Consider the following 21,529-nt stretch of genomic DNA (forward strand, 5'->3'; position numbering starts at 1 on the left):
CAATGTGTATATTTATATTTGTGCAGGAACAGCTCTCAGGGACACTGAGTGCACTGACTGCAGTGATGGAACATTTTCAGATGGGACATTTACATCTTGTCAAACACACACACAGTAAGTGAAGCTTGACATCAGCCGTGGACACAGCTGGTTTCTAACAACAGCAATGAATTAGTGGAATCTATAAATGTTCCTGTAAAAATGTCCCTCTGTCATTCCAGATGTGAATCACCAAAGCCTCGGCTGATAAAACCAGGAACTGATTCAACTGATGCTGAATGTGGAGAACAAAGTTCACATGTGACAACTGTGATCTGTGTGATTGTGGTGCTTGTTTTATTAATTGTCATAGCTGGATTAGTTTGCTTTATCATAAAGAAGAAATCAGGTAAGATTTGTTGTTATTTGTATTTAGACAATACAAACATAATCATAGTTTTGATGGATGATACTTTCTGACAGGTCATGACATTGTTGATTAAGACTTTTTTCATTGTTTTATTATAGAAATAAAGAGGAATGCAGGCAATTCTATTGAGATATGTTTGTTGTTGTCTCTTTTTAACACTGTAATGAATGTACTTTAGTAGATGACAAAGTTCAGTTTATCAAACTAATTAAATCATGTCATTAATCTCTTTAATATTTCACCAAAAAGGAAACTGGAGAGGACACGTCAGAGTTGCTACCTGATGCCAAACAGTATCAGGTAAGACAGCAGTGTGTTTTCTCTTGAAATGTACATTGACTGATGACTGTCTGGCTGAGCTACACTCTGTGATGTCTTTTCAGTGTCTCGAGCAGTGGCCTCTAAGATCCTGGTGGCCTGAGGGAGCCTCTCAGTTCTGGCCTGCTGTATCTGGTACCTTCTTCCCAACTGCAGCAGGGAGAAAAGGCTGTTATCAGGATGGTTGGGATCCTTCATGATTCTCCTACATACCACAGTTCAGCTGACAGTAATGACATTTTATATGAATGCTGTAGGCCGATTGTCGAGTGTTGTGAAACTATTAATTTCTTCATGGAAAGGCATAAAGCCCTCAAACACACACTAGAGGAGACGCTACAGGGACCGCTGCCAGCAGCTGGCACAGAGAAGACCTTGGACTTGGCTGAAGTGCAGATTCCTGCCTTCACATCTAAGGATCTGCACTGTTTGCACCTAAATGTTTGCAGCCGACGACCAAAGACAGATGAAATCTGTGTACTTGCATGTAAAGGTAATGACACTATATTGTGCTTTACTGAAACCTGGATAGACTCCATCAGAGACACTGAAGTGGAAATTGAAAACTTTTCAATCATTCATAAGGACAGAAGGAGAAGAGGAGGAGGAGGAGGAGGAGGAGGAAGTATATATGTGAGATTGAATATAGAATTTAATGCAAGAGCTGATTTAAATAATGATAAGCTTGAAGCAGCTTTGATTGATATTTTACTTACTGAACCGATACTGACTGGTGCTTTATATAGAACTCCTGACCAGAGAAACTTTGTTGTTATTTTACTAGATGATGTGAATATTGATATTTTGAATGAAAATGGTTCACTACATAATGCACTGTTAAACTTCCTGAAGACATTTGGTCTCACACAATTAATAAATGATCCTACTAGAATTAGTGAACACAGTCAAACTGCTGTTGATCTTATTATGGTATCAGACAAATGTCAAATCTCTCATATTGGTGTCATTGTTTATGGAATCACTGATCATTTTTTAACCTACTGTACAAGGAAAGTTAGGACGACCCCAATGAACTGTCACAATTCTATTAAAAGTAAAACCCTTAGAAGGTATGATATTGATAAATTCAAGAATATGCTTAAGAACATGGATCGGTGTAACGTTATGGATAGTTGTGATGTAGTTAAAGCACTGAATCACTTCCAGAGTCATTTTCTTCAGGTTTTAGATAAAATTGCTCCATTAAAAGAGGTGAAGATTAAACTGAGAACTCAACATTGGATAAATAAAGATTCTAGACACTATTTATTTGAGAATTATAGTAATAAAAGATCATAGAAGAAATAAAGTGACAGATTTTTATATTAAATACAAAAATCTTAGAAATAAAGTGCAAAGAATGGTAGACGAAGCCAAGAAGTCTGACTTTAGGACAAAGGTAGAAGAATAGAAAATAATTCAAAAAAGTTGTGAACAACCCTCAAGTCATTAGGGACCAAGGAAAAGCTTAAATATAAACATGAATATCAATCTATATAAGATATATAAAGTTATGGTTGCAGAGAGCTTTTCAGTAAAATCCTGGAAAGAGCCTTTTATGAACAGATTTTGAAATATGTTAACCAGTTTAATATTTGATATATGATATCAGTCAGGTTTTTAACAGTCTTACACAAATGAGACTTGCATGATTTATTTAACCAACCTCATTAAAAAGGAAGTTGACAGTGGAAAGTATTGTAGAATGATGATGCTCGACCTGCAAAAAGCCTCTGACACAGTGAATCACCAGATATTAATGTAGAAACTAAAGGCAACAGGTTTTAATAGAGAGGCCTTATGGGATGGATACAGTCACATCTTTCCTGTAGAGTCTAAATGGTTGATGTAGGAGCAGAGCAAAATGAAACCTGCTAATTATCTGAATAGTTTTAAAAAAGAGGTGAAAAAAAGGATCCTGAGTAAGTTCACATAGTGAAACATCTTTTTTAGGACAGGTATCTGTACCTGTGTAGTTTTATTATTTTCATGATTGTATTTTTTTTTTAATGTTTTTATTGTGTTGTATTTGTGTAAAATTGTATATATTCATTTCACTCCTTTCTCCTGACTGTCTGTTAGACTTCAGGACAGCAATGGAAATAAATCATGTGACTTTATTGTGATTTCCTGATGAATGTTATAAACATTCTGTGTATAATGAAACTACTGATCTGTCTTTATTTGGCCAATTTTGAGGCTCCATTGATTCACAACACTGTTCCTTAGTGTTCTTCAGAACATCTTTAATTTCAGGATGTAGATCATTTGTCATTATCTGATTATCTTTTGTTAAACTCACTGACTAGTGCTCAGTCGAACAGAGTGATGGCTGAAATCTGCTGTAAATATCAGCTCCTCCTCCCGCTGACTGATGTTTTGTGACGGACAGTGTTGTCTGATGTTCATGAAGGTACCAAACGAACATTTGTCACTAAAAACAACAAACTACAGTTTTAACTGTCACACCCAGTTTAAGAAAGTTCATCAGTCCGCACTTCGTCACTTCGTCAACTATTGTCGATAACAAAACATTTAAGAAAAACACAGCAACTTTACAAAATGGGTTCAATAACAATTAATCTTGACCAAATAATGTAGGAAGTGTTCAACCCAGTCGCCAGAAGAAAACGTTGGCATTGAACGTTTCTGCAAACCACAGAAACGTTGAATATATACGTTTCGACACGTGAATTACGTATCATATCAACATTTCTACAAACGTAGCATATTAACATTTCTACCCGTTGAATAATGATGTTTTATGGTGTGACAACGCTGTGGTTCAGGTCTGGTTAGGTTTAGACACAAAGACCACTTGCTTGGGGTTAGGGAAAGATCATGGTTCGGGTTAAAATAAAATAAAAAATAAAATAAAAACGGCCGATGTCTCACTAAAAACACTCGGTTCTGATTGGTTTCGAGGTGGTCTGGTGTTCTCTGCTGGTTTCCAACTTGCTGCCAAGAAACTTACTAACCAACCACCGACCCCTCTTAGGAAAGTCAGCTCATATAGATCACATGTGAACTATGTCGCTTTAGAAATGTTGAGATGATACATTTTGTCAACATGTTAATATGTTACGTATTACACGTGTTGCAGAAATGTACAATGCCAACGTTTTTTTCTGACGACCAGGCTGTTTAGTGATCGTAAGATTGCTTCTGCTGACTCGAGACAACCATTTTTTCTCCCCTCTATGTCAGTGGTGAAACCGTACATCCGTACTCCTTTCTCTGAGCGACTGGAGCACTACAAACCATGGTGGAGATTATATGCAGGGACAACACAGAGGAAAAGGGCACAAACTGTTTGACATGCTATTTGTTTATTAGAGATTTTTTTTAATGAATTCATTGCAGCAAATATGCGCATAGTAAAAAGACAAAAGATACTTAAAATATATGGTTATATGTATTAACATATGTGTTTTAATGTGTCCTGTCTGGATGTGCTGTGTACCTTCATGATGCATCCTTTTTAATAGCAGATTTCTGCACATACAAGCCAAAGAGAAACTTCTGCCTTTTGCATTCAAAAAGTGGATACAGTTGTTTTGAATATGAATATATTATGTATCAATGTATAAGTGCAGGGGCACATAAGAATTGTATACAGAAAGATTAATTTAATTCCACTTATTTGCAATGGATTTCGTAAAACAACACACTTAACATCATTGTGCTGCTGCTGTTAGTCCATTGAGCCATCGTGCTGTCAGTTGACAATCATTGATAGTCACCTGTTGGTCTTCTCTCCTATTTGAAAGCCAAAGATTGCGTAAATCATTAAGATTACATAGGCCCTCAATTACCATGGGATTACTGAAACCACCATGAATTAAAGAAATGGTAGATATGAATTTTGAAACATCCCTTCCCCTCCCTCTACATATATCAATATCCATCAGGATGTGATTGGTCTTGACTACCATACAACTTTAAGAACATAATTAAAAAAAATCAAAGCAATATAAACAAGAACAACACGCTCTTAACCAAGGTAATGTTAGCCTAAAATATATCAAATATGTCAACAAGGCAGGTAACAGAAGTTCACACTAATCCTCAAATCTTAACGAATTTTACTTTTTAAACAAACATATTAATGTAACTACATACAAATGTTTGTGTTATATATATATATATATATATGGTCAATACATTTATTGACCACTAATTACCAACAAAAAACACAGTTCTGTCTCTCTGTTTATATGCTTTCAAATTGCCTGTCGAGAACTTCCGGCAACTAGCTGACATCTACGTGAATGACATGACATCAAGCATTCCTTAAACTTCCGTTGACGCCCCTCTCTCGTTCCGTGGCTGTGGTACTGGTGTTTGCTCCGTACTATTTCCCCTGCTGGCCCCGCCCGCATGAATCCTGGCCAGTTCCCTCTCGCACCGCAACATAATGCCTCTTTAGTGAAGCAAAAACGGGGAAGTCCGGCGCTTGTCGGCTATGTTATACAGCAATCAAGTAAGAAGGCTGAAATGTTATGTTGTTGTTTCAAACTACAGTATTTAACAAAAGTATTGTGTCGCTGTTCATGTCGCTGACTTCACTAAAATGTTGGTAAAATATATTAGAAAACTGTTTGGACACCAGCAGTCAGATTACAGTCGTGGCTCTGATCCTGGATATAATACAATTTATCTTTTGTTAAAGCCGTGATGTCTGCTTGCTTGTTGCCTTTATTGGTTTTGTTAATAACGTTTTGTAAGAGAACATTGTAAACTGTAACAATTAAAATATCCTTTAGCCTGCTGTTCAGTGATTTAAACCTTTCAGTTTCAGTTTAAATCACGAGTAAGGAGACTCAGTGACATGACTGAAGCTTTGACAGGAAACAAACAGGACTGAAGTTTAACCTTGGAACATGGCAGTGAGTTGAAATATGAGCTGTGTACAAGGCCAAAGGTTAATGTTCAGTTTAATCTCACCAAAGGAGAGAAAAAGGCTCAACCTGCTTTAAATCAGTTCTGCAGCTTTTCATGTGCAGATAGTTTAAACCTGACTAGAAATCAGAGGTTTTCCAGTAGAAATCTACTTGTTAACCCAGTTACTCTTAATCTCTTACCCACAGTAACCAGGTTACTTACTGTTTAGTACAGTATTTATATGTTTTCTTTTTGTTTCTAGATTCTGTCCCTCAGATTTGGATGTGACATCTCTCTTCATCCCAAATCTCAGTGAGATTGTGTCTTCAGCTCATCAAAACTGTCAACTTGATCCACAAAATGACTTTGAGAAGAAAACCTTTGACAGCTGCAACTTTGTTGGTAAAATAGTTTATAACAAAAGGAGGGGGGGCTGGTGGGGGTCATGTGTTGTTGAACAGCTCTGATACATCCAACAGCTCAAAATCAGCTGCATTACATATTAGTAATATTAATAATGTTTTCAAACTACTCTCTAATGAGACCTGATACATATGCAAGTTATAATTCCACCAGAATTCAAGTAGTCTACACTTTCAATTATACTCACATCTCACTCTTTAATTTACTGTGTTGTTTAAGTTGTTCACACATTTGTCCATCTGGGGGACTGACACAGATCTACACAAACACATTAAGTACAATCTGAATGCTGCATTCACTAGGGGTCGACTGATATGGTTTTTCAGGGTCGATACCGAATATTAGTAATCAAGGAGACCAATAACCGATATGAACAACCGATATACATTTGCAGTAAAAATGAAAATCTTGCTGGCAAAATTTAGAACACATGATTTTAACACACAGTGATGCTTCATTTATTACAGTAAAAAGCTTTGGAAAGCCTTCAGTTAATTTCAATAAATGCTATATATTAACAACATGTGATAGCAAGGAACCTGCCATTCAGAACTAGGCTACTTCATTACTAATGATCACTATAGCTGAATATGTACGATAATAATAGAAATGACTGTTTAACTCTGACAATTGTTCACTATCTAAGCAGTCTGTGTATGAATTAACAGGCCTTAGATGCAGTTCCATTACGCCTAAAGTCTCCAACAACAATCCTGCACATTTCTAACAGTTAGAAGAAACAGATTCAGGACACATTTCAGTAACGTTACTAGTAGTTGTGGGTTGAGACTGAGAGTTTGACCGGCTCTGGTAAGTGACGTGTAAGAAATAACATTATAGCCAACATTTTTTTTTTTTTTGCTGTGGTCAAGTTGTTAAATTACGGATCAATAAATGAACTTGGGGACAACACAATGTTCACCATTGCCCCTGTTGACATGTGGTCCTTCTCATGTGTCAATCTTATAAGATAAGAGAACAAACATTTTGGCACAGTTTTCACTCTTTTGTAGCAGCATTCTGCTGGACTTTACCAGTTCAGTTAAGGAGACAGAAGAGATTAACACATGTTAGACATTTGTTTCACAGAATCGAGAACTTGTGTAACTGATTTTGCTGCAACAAATGCTCTTTCATTTCCTCATGACACTGAGTCTTGTGATTTGCTGTGTGCCTCACACTTGTATGCAGGGAGAAAAGCAGATTCTAGCAGTTTAGAAACTAGTGATGCACTATTTATCTATGGATGTTAGAAATCACTCAGTATTTCGATGTCTTGAATATTATTTTTTTATCTACATTTTAGATTAGTTTAGATATTATTGAGTTTATATGGTAACTTTTCTGTTATAAACATTACTGTTGCTGCTCTAGAAACAATGTTTAGTAATATTTAAAATATAATAAATTCTTTTTTAAAAAGCAATTATTTAGTAATAAAAAAGAACCGATAAGGGGTATTGATAAGAGTAGTGATTGTCAGTGTGCAGTCACATATGTTAATATGAAAGTGACAGAATTTTAACTTTTTTCTTTTAATGGCTGTGTTTCCTTTAGATTCACAAGAGAATTTGAAGCAAACTTTTGAAATGTTGCAAAAAGGAAAATGAGAATTAGGTGCGTTTTCATCAACTGGTCTGAGGTGAATAAACTAGATTACGAAGCGCATAGCTTCGTCAGAAGATGGTGGTATAAACCTTGATAATCCACCAGTAAACTGAGTAGAAGAAGTAAACGTTGCCAACCGGAAACAAAGCAAATAGTTATGTTGCCTTGAAGAGAGAAGTCTTCAAGAATTTGTTTCAGTCAGCCGAGTCTTAACTGTTCTTTCATGTCAGCTAATATTGTTAATGCTTCATGCTCCCTGGAGACACGGAGAGTGGAAATAGCTGATCAGTCATTTGAGTTAAACGTTTGCTACGTCATTATTTATTTAGATAAATGTGTTTCCATTACCTATTTGTGCACACACTCTTTTTTGACATTTCTAAAATCCACTCAAGGGAGGGCAAAACCTTTTTTGCGAAATTCAGGAAGTTATTTCAAATTTTGGCATTTCCATTAAACTTCTTTAATATGAAACATCAAATGCATATAAAATAATGGAAACACAGCTACTGACTGATGTAGATTCTGTTGCCTTTAAAGTTGATAAAGATAATAAGCACAGATATTTGTGTTATTTTTATTCTAAAATATAGTTGGATAGTTAGAATAAGTAGGCCTAATAGTTTTTTGTTCAGTTGCCAGGGATAAAAATCATGGCCAGAATGCACCATTAAAAAAAAAAAAAAAATTACAGGGGAACAAGCCCCCAGGATCCCCCTAGGTGACCTTCAGCAATCAGAAAAAACAAAAAACGATTCAGATAATTGTAAAAATACTGAAAATCTGATCCAGTAATCGTTCAGGCTGTTAATCGGTGGACCTCTAACATTTACATGGATGGATTCAATCTGAGACCCTGATGAAACAGTCACAATACAAGTGGTCTTACTGCGTTTTCACTATTTTTATTTTGTTCAATAAAGTCCAGTGTTTCCCCTGTAATTGTACAGTCCTGGTGGACCACCGGGTCAACGAGAAAACCCACCAGGCCAAAAAATATTTTTTGAATGCCAAAAATAAGGCCAAATATCCACTCATTCGGAAATCAATAATCATATGTGTTTGGGAGCCTCTGTACAACACTGTTCTGAAACATGAGTCAACCTCTGTGTTGTTGCCTGGGAAACTCTTGATGTGACAGAGTGCCACTGCTATCAGAGTCCCTTTAAATTACTAATGAGAGCGTATGGGATGCAGGTTAGCTAACATGAGCATGGCACCGCGTAAAAAGAGAAAAAGCTCTAACACGGATGGCGGACAAACAAATATATCAATGTTTTCCTCCAAAACTCTGGATGCTATGCTCTGCGTTGCTATGCAATAAATGCAGCTTATTAAGTCATCCTCTCCTTGTGACCACTTTGTTTTAAGTCTTGAATATACTGAGCAAACAAAAATTTGAGTGCTAAATTACGCCTCTCTGATACCAGTGTGACGTAACGAGGCTGGTTTGGGGCGGTCAGGGGATTATTGACAAGGTGAAGTGCTGAACACTGACTTTTAATGTATAAATAATGACAAACCGCAGACTCCTGGAAAAGAATTCATAGTGACAAGAGGAGGACAAACCAGTAGAGTTGCTTCTCTAAAATCTGAAAGATAGACAGATGGACGATGGATTGCCAACAATATTAATTATGATTTGTGTTGTTGATAATATGAATATTTGAAACGTCCTTATAATAGTTTAGGATACATTTATAGTGTGATAATCATTAAGACATAATTATATACATGTACAAATCCTTTTTTGGCTGGACCAGCCACAGACCAGCCCTTTAACCGCAGTAGTCCCTGAGAGAGTGAGGCTGGCCTAGTGTTTGAGTTTCCTCATTGGTCGTTGCTCTTTCAGAATGAATCAGCGTAAGATGATAGAAGTGGAGGATAGCTGCATGATGCAGAGTGAATGTGTTTCTGCTCCGAGCTCTGAGACTCGTAGCTTCAGTGTTAAATGCAGAGAAGTCAGTTAAACTCCTGTTTAAACAGAAGCGTACCAGCGTTTCTATGTCTCCCTCTCTACCGTCCAGTGTGATCGACTCTCTGGCAGCGCTGTCAGCAGCCGGCAAGAGAGACGCTCCACGCTGTGTTTGGATTTTATCACTGAACTAATACAAGGATGCAAGCTTTTGATTTCTCTGATGTTTTCACATCTCAAAGGATGAACAACAGCATTAAAACAAAGAGTCTTGCAGGTAAAACATGCGACTCATGTTGCTGTCATATCAGGTTAGTGTGGGGCAGCTGCTCTGCAGGTGCGCTTGATTTGACTGTAACTGTGATAACTGGGCGGAGATAAGCCTCCTGAACTTGCAACCAAAATACTGTCAAAACTTTCATTTACAATTTACACCGCAGCCTCCATGAAAACGACCAGGAAAGAGGCAGAAAAAAAGTGCACAGAGGCAGGAGGGAGAGCGTACAGTTAAAACACCCCGAATAACCATCATAATGCAAAACACTCAATGCAGAGTGAAAACAAGAGAGAGAAAAACAGATGACAGAGCAGGGGGAGTCAACAGATAATTAGATAGTTATTATTAAAATGAAAAAATAATAAAATCAAACATCTCAAGATATGAGTGGAAAGTATTGTTCTTGCAACTATATTTATAACCTTATTTTTAACTCAAACGTAGCTTAACCATGTCATATGTTGCTACTTCAGTAAACATTACTGGAACCGAAAATTGCTGATGAACATTTAATATCCAGGAATTCACATTATAGATGCAACAACTGACTATCACTGTAATGGACACAGTTTGACACAGTGACCATACACAGTCCAGACATATACTAGGTTTTGATCTAGTCTTGTTAGGTTGGAGTATAAAACCATTTATAATGAAGAACAATTATAAGACATTTCACACACAATATCACAGTGTGTTATAAAACATTTATTAACTGTTTCACATGTAAAGCAGTTTTAAAACTGTTTATAAATATATTTAAAGCTATTGAAGACATATGATTATGTGTAATTGTAACTATGTTATATAGTAGTGTAGGACTGGTCTCACATCAAGGACTTTTTTCACTTTTTGAAAGTGCAAAAATGCTTCTTCACACATAGTGAATAAAACTGTACAAATAACATTAAACTGCTCAGAAGTGTAAAAATGTAAAAACTCAATAATACAAATGATTGTTTAAAGTTAAAAATCAGTTAGTCATAAAGTGGAAAGAAAAAAGTGTTCTTTGGTCATTTTACTGTTCAGTCGTCTTCTGAAATCATCTTCGTCTCCATATCTTCATCTTCTTTTTTCAGTCCTACATGGCCATCATCTTCTCCCCTCAGGTCCTCTCTTCCTTCTTCTTGCCTCCATTGACATCCTCCTCCACTGACCTTCCCTTCACTTTCAGTTATCACCATCACATGTTTTATTCCTCCATTTCTTCTTTTCCACCTCATTGTTATGTGTTGTATATGTCATGTCTTTATTCTGCCTTTCTCTGCTTAAAGCAGGAAGTTATTCAGGACAGTTTTCAACAATATCTTAACTTCAACCAGGTTTCACTGAGACAAAAAACTGTTTTTACTCTTCACAGATAATAATACTGAAAGTCTTCATTGGACACATCCTCGCATGTCATCCAGCAGAGTACCAAATAGGAGAAGAATGCTGTCTTAGATGTCTTGCTGGTATGTTCCTTGTTTCTTAATTCAGACATGACAGAAGATTTACAGAAAGATACAATGCTTGTACGATATTTGTCACCTGGTGAACAAGAGGGATCAGAGAGAGAAAAGCAATTATTTAAAATATAATGTGAATAATATGATAATTATAATGATAATAAATTGTTTCTTCTCCACAGGAAGTCGAGTTAAAACAGACTGTACAAAGATCAATAGTACATCCTGTCTGCCCTGCACTGATGGAACCTACATGAATCAGCCCACTGCTCGACGCTTGTGTTTTCCCTGTGCAAACTGTGATTCAGGTAGATTTATATTCATATTATTGACAGATATTTAAGCCTTAGTATGGATTTAAGGCCAGTAAGAATGTTTTTTACTGCAAGTCTCACTGTCAATGCTGTAAGAAGTGAATAAACTGTCTGGTTGGCGGCTTCATTATGAAGATGCAGAGACTCAGCATGACGAGTCTACTGCCTTGAGACAACTTCCACAGTGGAAATTAGAGCCTAACAAGCAAGTTTCCCAATAAAACTGTAACATTAAATTTCTACATGACAACAATGAGGAAAATGATGATTAGAAGATTGTATCTGTGCTGTTGTTTTCTCAGTTTAATCTGAGATTGATCAATAATCACTTTTTTCTTTTGTGTGGAGCATACTGCTCACTGTTGAAGCATTACTGCTTAATTAATTAATAATTATATATAATGCTTTATTTAATTATAACTACTTAAACTTACAGACTGCATGTAGAAACAAACACCACATAGAGAAATGTGATGAAATGCTGCCAGTGAGACAGTTTTAGTGCCACAACAGGCTGTTGTCACATGAGAAGTTTGTCACTTTCCAAATTCTGATGTTGATGTTGAAGTTTTTTCTGTTTGGTTTTGTGAGCAAGTTATCAGCTGAGACTTTGGTGTCGTCTGTTTTTTTCCTCAGTTTTTAAACAACTGTGAGCTATTTTGTGTCAGAGGGACTTGCAGTAATATTAGAAGCGACCTCTCCTCACAGAAATCACATTTCCACGGAGTGATATGTACGGGTGGTTTTATTCTCCAGCCTTCATTTATGCAGATATTTTCCCATGAATTCATAAATGGGAGAAACTATTGTTTCACATTTCCCAAAGATGTCATAAAAACTGAAGATTGTCTGTAAGTCAGAAAAAAGATCAGCATGCTGTTGCTGTCTAGTAGATTGAACAGAAGAGAAGTTTAGTATCTCATATGTAACCTCTGTATGTGTTGACAGGTTCTGGTCTGCAGATAAAGACATCATGTACATCAACATCAAATACAGTTTGTCAACCACTGGAGGGATTCTACTGTATGGACTCCACAGAGGACGGCTGTGTGAAAGCACTGAAACACACAAGCTGTCAACCAGGACAATGCATCAGACAAAAAGGTTGGTTTTCTCATGCTGACTTACAAACAAGGCCTGTGTAAAAACCTAAGATACTATCTTGGCTTCTACACTTATTCATTATAAATTGCTCCTGAGAAATGGTGTGAAGATGAAATGAGTTTGTGTTTTCAAGATTTGTCCAACATAAAACTAAGTTTCCAGTGTGGCAGCTACAGGGTGACTGGAATACATGAGTGGGAGCAGAAGCTTAGCTTCTCACTATTAGCTAGAACTCCCCACCTCTATCCTTCCTTCTCTGTGTCAACATCCTACTGACTGATCAGGTCAACATTCTGCAGACTGAAAAAGCCCCAAAGTGGAAGAGAAATAAATTAGAAATTGCATTGCAAGTGATGAGAAAACAGTACCACTGTCCATGTGTCAGACCTGTGTTTCACTTTTTCAGATGCTCCATTACCACTTATTGTATTGGGCCACACGTGTCACAGTCAGTAGATGTTTGATTTACAGAGAAAATAATACCAAGGGCAGCTGTTTTGACCAATGTACACTGCAGGTGTGTTTTGGCTGCAGATGTGTAAACATCATCTTCATACCTGCTCTTTTTTACCCTGAAAGGGAAGAAAGAATGTGGTGAACTTTTCACTCTGCTGTAGCAGCTCCCAACAGTCTCTCCTCATTAACTCTATGCTATGATTTGACAAAAGATTCTTAACACAAGATCGACTTTTTTGAAGTAATCTGGAGCTTTCAGCCACATCTAGTGGCCTTCATCAGTGAATGGAGTTCACTCAGTTGTCATGGAGATGGTTCAGTTGTTATCATGTGACTTAGTATTGAACTGTGGTCATGTGATAACAGGTGGTTGTATATGGGGGCAGATGGTGACCACTGTCTCTGTTTAAAGATGGTCTCTGGTCAAATTTGAAGCATCCTTGACCTCCAATCGTCCACTGACCATGTATCACGTGGTCGTGTGTTAACAACTGAACCATCTCCATGACAACTAAAGATGACATAAAATGTCCACTTAGTAGATCCTTCACACAGACTTGTTGTCATTCTTCTATTTCCAAGGGCAGTGATGAACCTTCAAGCTCTACTTTGTCTTGAAAGGCTGTTCAGTGACTCCCACACTCTGCTGCATAGGTGCACTACACAAAGGTCAGGAGGTCAATTCTGGGGCGAAGTCTACAAAGCTCTTTCACATCTTGTCAGCCCTAAACATGATCAGTCTGACTGAGGGGCTGATTGGTCCATGGAGGACCAGAACCAAAAGCTGCTCTGGTACAATGGACAGTCTGCACCATTTTGATATATTAGTTCATTTCCACCTTTGGCAACCTGTCTTCAAATATACCTTCTTTCCTCTTAAGAGTGACTGACGCGTTTTAAAAAGATAGTAGCAGCTCTCCAACTTCTGTTTGTTCTCCAATCTGTTCACTGTGTGAAACAGAGGTGTCGTTGTGTGTATGTAAAGTTAGACCTGCATGGACCACAGTCTACCCTGCCAAGACACCACTACACCACTGGTTTGAAAGCCTCATGCTTCTAGAAGCTGATGGTGTCTGACCTCCACTGATGGAAGTCAGAAATTATTTTCATGCATCACTGAGTGGAAAGTGGAAGGACGGTTTGTTAGCATAGCTAGCATTTCAGTTGTTGGTGTCCTGTGCTCACTGGTACCTGCCATGCTGTAGCCCTCATTAGATTAGATTAGATGGTTTTATTTTGAACATGTTTAAAGAACAAAATAAAATATATTGACAAATAAAAAAACAAAACAAAAAAACAGCAAATTATCAGTAAGCCACACAAATAATAACCTTTCAATGTCCGAAAAGGGCGTAGGATGAAGTAGAGAACTTTTCTAGTCCCACCCCTTTTATTTATTTATTGTTTTTTTTTTAACTTTATCTTACTTTAACCTTGCTCTTTCTGTCAGGACAGATTTGTTTTATTTGGACACAAAAACATAGTTTTCTCTTCATGAATCACTTTCCTTGTTTTCATGTCATAACTACCTTCACCAGACAAAATGGATGTTACATTGGTCAAAAGACAAAAGTTTGAGTGAAACTTGAACAATTTCTTGACAATCTAGTTGTTTACTGGCATGAACATATTAGCATAAATATCTTTAGTATTGAAAGTATTTGCATGAAGCAGTGAAGCTGATGACATTTGGATCATTGTAGTTTTCTCTCAAACAGTAGTTTGGTTATGAATCTGATTCCATCGTTGCTCAAGAATGACAAGATGGTGAAATATAAAAACTTGTCAACAATCATTATTAAACAAAGGACTATTATTGGATGTGTGATTTTCAAGTGTCAGCTTCAGCTTCACTGAAATGAAATCAGACAGATGTGATGACAGTGATGATGTCATATAACACTGATGACTTCATAATATGTAAAGTGAAGTAGTTTCAATGTGTATATTTGTATTTGTGCAGGAACAGCTCTCAGGGACACTGAGTGCACTGACTGCAGTGATGGAACATTTTCAGATGGGACATTTACATCTTGTCAACCACACACACAGTAAGTGAAGCTTGACATCAGCCGTGGACACAGCTGGTTTCTAACAACAGCAATGAATTAGTGGAATCTATAAATGTTCCTGTAAAAATGTCCCTCTGTCATTCCAGATGTGAATCACTAAAGCCTCGGCTGATCAAACCAGGAACTGATTCAGCTGATGCTGAATGTGGAAAAGAAAAATTAAATGTGACAGCAATGGTGATTGGAGGGACTTTATTACTTTTTTTATTAATTGGCATACCTTTATCAGTTTACTTCAGAAAGAAGAAATCAGGTAAGATTTGTTGTTATTTTTTGTATCAGACAATACAAACATTATCATAGTTTTGATGGATGATAATAAAAAGGGGAATGCAGGCAATTCTATTGAGACATGTTTGTTTTCGTCTCTTTTTGACACTGTAATGAATGTACTTTAGTAGATGACAAAGCTCAGTTTATTTAACTAATTAAATCATGTCATTAATCTCTTTAATATTTAAACCAAAAAGGAAACTGGAGAGGACATGTCAGAGAAGCTAAACAGATGCTAAACAGTATCAGTTAAGACAGCAGTGTGTTTTCTCTTGAAATATACATTGACTGTCGACTGTCTGGCTGAGCTACATTCTGTGATGTCTTTTCAGTCTTACACAGTGACGTCATCTAGGACCCTGGTGGCCTGAGGGAGCCTCTCAGTGCTGACCTGCTGTATCAGGTACCTTCTTATCAGCTGCAGCAGGGAGAAAAGGATGTTATCTGCATGGTTGGGATCCTGTTTCCACTCTCATGTCTATGAACATCCTGGGCAGAATCATATACTTGCGCTCACATTCCTGTCATGGTTGGGATAGCGATGGCGAGCGAGTAATCCGTCCACTTGCACGCATCCCCTAAGCCCCCTGTGCTGATGATGACACGGCTTCCTCAATCAAAATATGTTTGATCGATGCTCTCTCTGTGTCAAACAAGGCCCGTGCACTCAGTGACTTGTTTAAAGGAAAAATTTTGGCTTATTTCTGACTGAAACCTGGCAACGTAATATGGAAATTTTCCATTCAAACGAACTTTGCCCTATTGACTGTTCATATACTGGGACTCCACGTCTGTCTTGCTGTGGTCTGGAAAAATTGTTTCTCTTGCCAATTAGTGAGCACAGAACACTTCAGCAGTTTTGAATCACAACTGACTAAAGTTGGTCGGAAAAAGCCGTTTTACTGTTTTTTAATTATCGACCTCCTGGTCCAGCAGGTCAGTTTTTATCTTAAATTACAGATGTTGCTGTGATTTTAGTAAAAATTTTAATTTAAGTTTACAAATGTTAACGATCTTAGGATCTCTGCCCTTGACTGTCTGCAGACAATCCAAAATGCTGCCTTAAGACTACTCACCAGGTCAAATAGATGGTCTCATATTACTCCCATTCTTAAAACTCTTCATTGACTTCCTGTTGCGTATGCCTATGTGGCTGATCGCTACACCCATACACAACGGCTTGCTCTCTTAGGTCTAACATGCAAAACTTGCTCTCTGTTCCACACACCCATCTAAAGACCAGTGGTGGTTGAGCTTTTGAGTCTGTCACACCTAAGCTACGTAATACTCTGCCTGCACCCTTAAGGTCTGCTGATTCTGCTTATTCATTTAAAAAGCAGCTAAAAACACACCCATTTAGACAGTCGTTTGGTTAACCTGTGAGAAGTCAGCATTTTATGTTTCTATGTTTTTATTGTGTATTTTAATTTTTTATTTTCTTCCATGTTTTTACTATGTGTTTTTTATTACAGATTGTGTATTGGTATATATTTCTCTGTATTTTTGTGCATTATGCCTGATAGGTAAAAATTACCAAATAGACTGAGGTTGGTTGAAGTCAAGCGTCTCTTTAATTCAAACAGAACATATGTTGTAGGCACGGAGAGTCCTCAGAGTCTCCGTGGAGAATTCTGACAAGACAAAGGAAAGTCACTAGTATATATAGACGGCCTTGATGCCCTGGGGAGGCACCTGTAGTTGTTTACAGATTCCTTCTAACAGACCTAGACAAATCTTTGCAGAGCTCTCCCTTCCACATGATAACCATGATGTCCATATGACTATCAGTGTTCCCCTCAAGGCCCTGCCGCCAAATATATACATACATATGACCATACCTACTTAACTAATACATGGATTTTTCTATCAATGCCCTTGTAAAGCACTTTGTGACTGAAAAGTATAAATACATTTTACCTACTTTTACTTACTTAATATTCAGTTTGAAGTGTATTTAGTCATTTTTCAGCATGATGTTGTTAATCAGCCCTTCAGGGACGTTTCTGGACGTTTTGGTTCTCTAGACGAGATGTTCACTGGCACCTCTGAGGGAATCAATCTTTTCATTAGAATATTTTATAACAACTGTAATAATTTTATGATACTTTATTATTTTAAATGAAACTTAATTCAACTTCTCTCAACTTCTGTTCTGTGGCTTGTGTTCATGCTCTGCTCCCTTTTAAGACTTTATAACCTGGTTATTAATATCCCTGTAATATTTTAACATTATCCAGGACTGTTGTTGACAGTCTGTCATTTCTGTATTGATGTGCAGTAATTCTCTGTATGAGACTTTCACTTATGGCTGTTCTGACCACATTTATGATCCAATGTTTATTTTGATTTATTTTTTCCCCTCATTATACAACTTATCATGCACACTTTAGGCCTGCATTAAAATTAGTAAAGCAACTTAGATATATTTTACAGCTGAATCTCTGCTTTAAAAAAAATAACATGCTTGTTTCCTATAACATTTTCTAAATTGTTGGATAGTATTTTCTATCCAGTGATAGATATGATGGTCAAAGCAGATGGCCGCCCACCAAGAGCCGGGTTCTGTTTGAGGTTTCTACCCGTTAAAGGAGAGTTTTTCCTTACCGCTGTCACCAAGTGCTGCTCATGGGGGAATTGTTGGGTCTCTGTAAATTAAAGAATACGGTCTTGACCTGAGCCCTAATTGGTTTAGAGAGTTTCGAGTTTGCTGGTTGTCTCCATGTGGGTTTAGTTCTCAAGGTTTCTCACAGGCTGCCGTAGCTATATGATGGAATTTGAAATACAGATCAATGACTTCATTTAAAGTCAAGCGAAAGTCATTTACGTTTTTTTTTTTTTAAAGAACTTTACTGAATTTCACATGATTAAAATTTACAAGAAGAACAATAACTTACATTAACAATAAAGTGCATCCAGTGCCAAAGTGCGAAAAACATCAATAAAGTGCAAACAGGTCCAGTAATCTTATATAAAGTGCTGTCAGATCATAAATCCAGTATATTCCAGGGGAGGTGCTGAGATTTGTCCATAGTTCTCGTCCTCTGGAGGTCAGTAAGTATCTGTTTAAATACGGCGTCACTGTCAATCACAGTCTGTTGTATTATCATGGCACATCGTATTAAGCTCCATAGATGCATAAAGCCAGCACTCCGTGATGATGTGTATCATCTGCTCCTCCTTCTTGCCTGTTGACTAATGTTTTCCTGTCTGTTCACTTTTGTTCTGATAGTTTGTTAAAAAAAAACAGAGCCAAAGGGCTCACGACTATATAAAGCAAGGTGGTAACATGTGACGTCATGTTTTCGTCGTTGCTGTTTTTGGTAAGTGCCACAGAGTAACTGAACTTGTCTGGTACTAATTCTGAAGTATTTTCTGCAGATTTTCTGGCTGCAGCTGACGCCATTTTAGCTAAATACCATGTACAACACCACTCCCCGGCTGTTTATTCTACGTGGTGTTTCGCTGCCTTCACTGTACAAGAATGTGTTTGAGCAGAGGAGTAAAGTTAAACCACATATGACGGACAGTGTTGTCCGATGTGCCATGAAGGTACCAAACTAACATTTATCACTAAAAACAACAAACTACAGTTTCAACTGTCACACCCAGTTTAAGGAAGTTCACTAGTCCGCACTTCATCAACGTCATCTTATTTTCGATAACAAAATATACAAGAATAATAGAGCGACTGTGTAAAATAGGTTCAGTAACAATCTGTAAAATGTAGGGAGTCTGTCTTTGACTTGCAGTGAAACCTCACTTCGCCAGACTCTCTCCTGTTGACATGACTCTAGGGGCGGGCCAGAGGGGCACAGGTCCCAGCTGAAAACTGATTGGCTCCTGAAGTTACCCTGTACTGTCACTTGAGGCTCGACTCTTTATGATGTGTAAACGTTACAAACTGTGGCATGTCAGACTATGCATCCGTGCCTGTTGTGACTATAGTGATGCTGCGTTTACGTCATGTGGGAGAAAAGGTAATAATGGGATTACTGGTGATTTTCAAGTCGCATCTCATATCTCCTGCGGCGAATATGATTGCATAAGTGAGCACTACATCACAGCCACCTACGAAAAAATAAAGTTAAGAAAATATAATATTTGCAAGGACACGTCGAGCTGGATTCGATCTCATAGAACAAAAGACCATGTATAATAAACCATCGGTTTACCAGCGTGGGTTTTCACAAAATCTCTGTCTGTACGTATTAGTAAATTACGTCAGCATCCGGGTAACATTTTTTTGGAGGCTGACTCAAAGCAACTGGTTACCTTGGGCTTGTGTTAGAAAATACCCAAACATATATCAAGACTTTTTTCTCGAGGCTACAAACATATTGACCACTACATTGCAGCCCCCCACGACACTACACATTATGACAAAGAAATACTTTTAAACAATGACTATCTAACTCAGACAATACTGTCAAAATACGCTAAATAATATATTCATAAAAATTAAACACTGAGCCACAGGATGAATAACACAAGTGGTAATGTTCCATACCAAAACACTGTACTGAAGGCTTGGACTTAATGGTTTACACTCACTCTCTTCCTTTTGTGTATATTTTATGGTAAAATACAGCTGTGTTTGATTACTTAGTTGCTTGATCCTAATTGTAGTTTGAACATAATTTAGAAACATGCATGTGGACATTATACATTTGAAAAGCATGGCATTTGGAGTAAAGCTCTTAAATAACACAGTATTGATGAGCAATTAATGACAAAGAGGCCTGAGTGCGGGTGCCCAGCTGTATTTTACTATATACACAAAAGGCAGTAAAAGGAGCTTCTCATTAAATACCAATCCTCTGTTAAAGATGCCAAAGCAAAATATCTCTCAGATATCATCACCAAGAGCAGTCATAACTCCAGGATCCTGTTAAGCACCATAAACTCTGTCGTTAACCTCTCTGCTTGCTGCACTACAAATTCCTCCCAAATCAGCCGTGAGCAGTTTAAGGGCTTCTTTATAAACAAAATTGACAGCATTCGGTCAAATATTTCATACCCTATCAAAAGTTTCTCACTGGCTATTGAGTACCCTCCTGTTTTTAATAATTTCCACCCTGTCTCTTTACCCCTGCTTGGTCGGGTAATTGCAGGCATGAAACCCATGAGCTGTCAGCTTGACATAATTCCAACAAAGCTCCTAAAACAGTCATTTGCAGTAGTTGGTCGTAGCATAGTGACGAGACAGGCACAGCCCTGTCTTGTTTTAAACATGCTATAGTTCAGCCACTCCTTAAGAAGCCTGGCCTTGACCTGGCTATTCCAAACAATTTTAGGCCGATTTCTAAGCTTTCTTTTTTATCTAAGGTTTTAGAAAAGATTGTTTTTAATCAGATTATGTCCTTTTTAAACCAAAACAATATTTTTGAGAAATTCCAGTCAGGGTTCCGCAAACACCACAGCACAGAGACAGCTCTACTAAGAGTGACTAATGACCTCCTCTGTGCTGCAGAATGTGGATGCCGGTAAATCTTAATTCTTCTAGATCTCAGTGCAGCCTTTGACAATGTCGACCACACAATTCTCCTGGATCGCTTGAGATGCTGGTTCGGCCTCTCTGGACCCGCCCTTGATTGGTTCGACTCTTACATTTCAAACAGACAGTTCACTGTTTCTATCGGCAGCTCATCCTCCACACCAGCAAATATTCCATGTGGGGTTCCACAGGGTTCAGTTTTAGGTCCACTTCTTTTCTGTCTTTACATGCTCCCATTAGGAAGAATCATCCAAAGTCATAACATCTCTTTTCACTGTTATGCAGATGATACTCAAATCTACCTCCCCTTCAATTCCTGAAATCAGGCTGATAGGGACCTAAATTTCAACAAACAGGTAAATTCCGTTGTCAGGTCAAGCTTCTTCCAACTCAGAACCATTTCCAAAATTAGGTATTTCCTCTCAACCTCTGACCTAGAAAGAGTTATTCATGCACTAATATCATCCAGGCTGGACTACTGTATCTTTCTCTACCTAGGCATCTCTCAGGCTACAATTTCCCGTTTGCAACTCA

At 37.6% G+C, this 21,529-nt stretch overlaps 2 protein-coding genes across 2 annotated transcripts in view; both read left to right on the forward strand.

The window, feature by feature from the left end:
* LOC121909984 overlaps positions 1 to 21,529 on the forward strand; it is a 40,524-nt gene that overhangs the window by 16,013 nt on the left and 2,982 nt on the right. The window contains exon 3 of the mRNA XM_042430886.1: positions 5,874 to 6,013. The gene's annotated coding sequence lies outside the window, so the exon portion shown is untranslated. The remainder of the gene's footprint in view (positions 1 to 5,873; positions 6,014 to 21,529) is intronic.
* LOC121909996 (tumor necrosis factor receptor superfamily member 14-like) lies at positions 965 to 17,920 on the forward strand. Its single transcript, XM_042430906.1, has 6 exons — positions 965 to 1,220; positions 12,545 to 12,700; positions 15,120 to 15,207; positions 15,315 to 15,481; positions 15,699 to 15,750; positions 15,834 to 17,920. The coding sequence occupies exons 1-6, from the start codon at positions 1,022 to 1,024 to the stop codon at positions 15,844 to 15,846; spliced, it is 675 nt and encodes a 224-aa protein (XP_042286840.1). The 5' UTR covers positions 965 to 1,021; the 3' UTR covers positions 15,847 to 17,920.

Source organism: Thunnus maccoyii, chromosome 13 (genome assembly GCF_910596095.1).
Source record: "Thunnus maccoyii chromosome 13, fThuMac1.1, whole genome shotgun sequence".
Classification (NCBI taxonomy): domain Eukaryota; kingdom Metazoa; phylum Chordata; class Actinopteri; order Scombriformes; family Scombridae; genus Thunnus; species Thunnus maccoyii.

Excerpts from the sequence above, each read along its gene's own strand:
- LOC121909996 (XM_042430906.1), top strand. The coding sequence starts at position 1,022 with ATGGAAAGGCATAAAGCCCTCAAACACACACTAGAGGAGACGCTACAG. Across the intron at positions 1,221-12,544 it reads CTGTGTACTTGCATGTAAAG|GTTCTGGTCTGCAGATAAAG; the intron begins GTAATGACACTA and ends ATGTGTTGACAG. Across the intron at positions 15,208-15,314 it reads TCTTGTCAACCACACACACA|ATGTGAATCACTAAAGCCTC; the intron begins GTAAGTGAAGCT and ends CTGTCATTCCAG.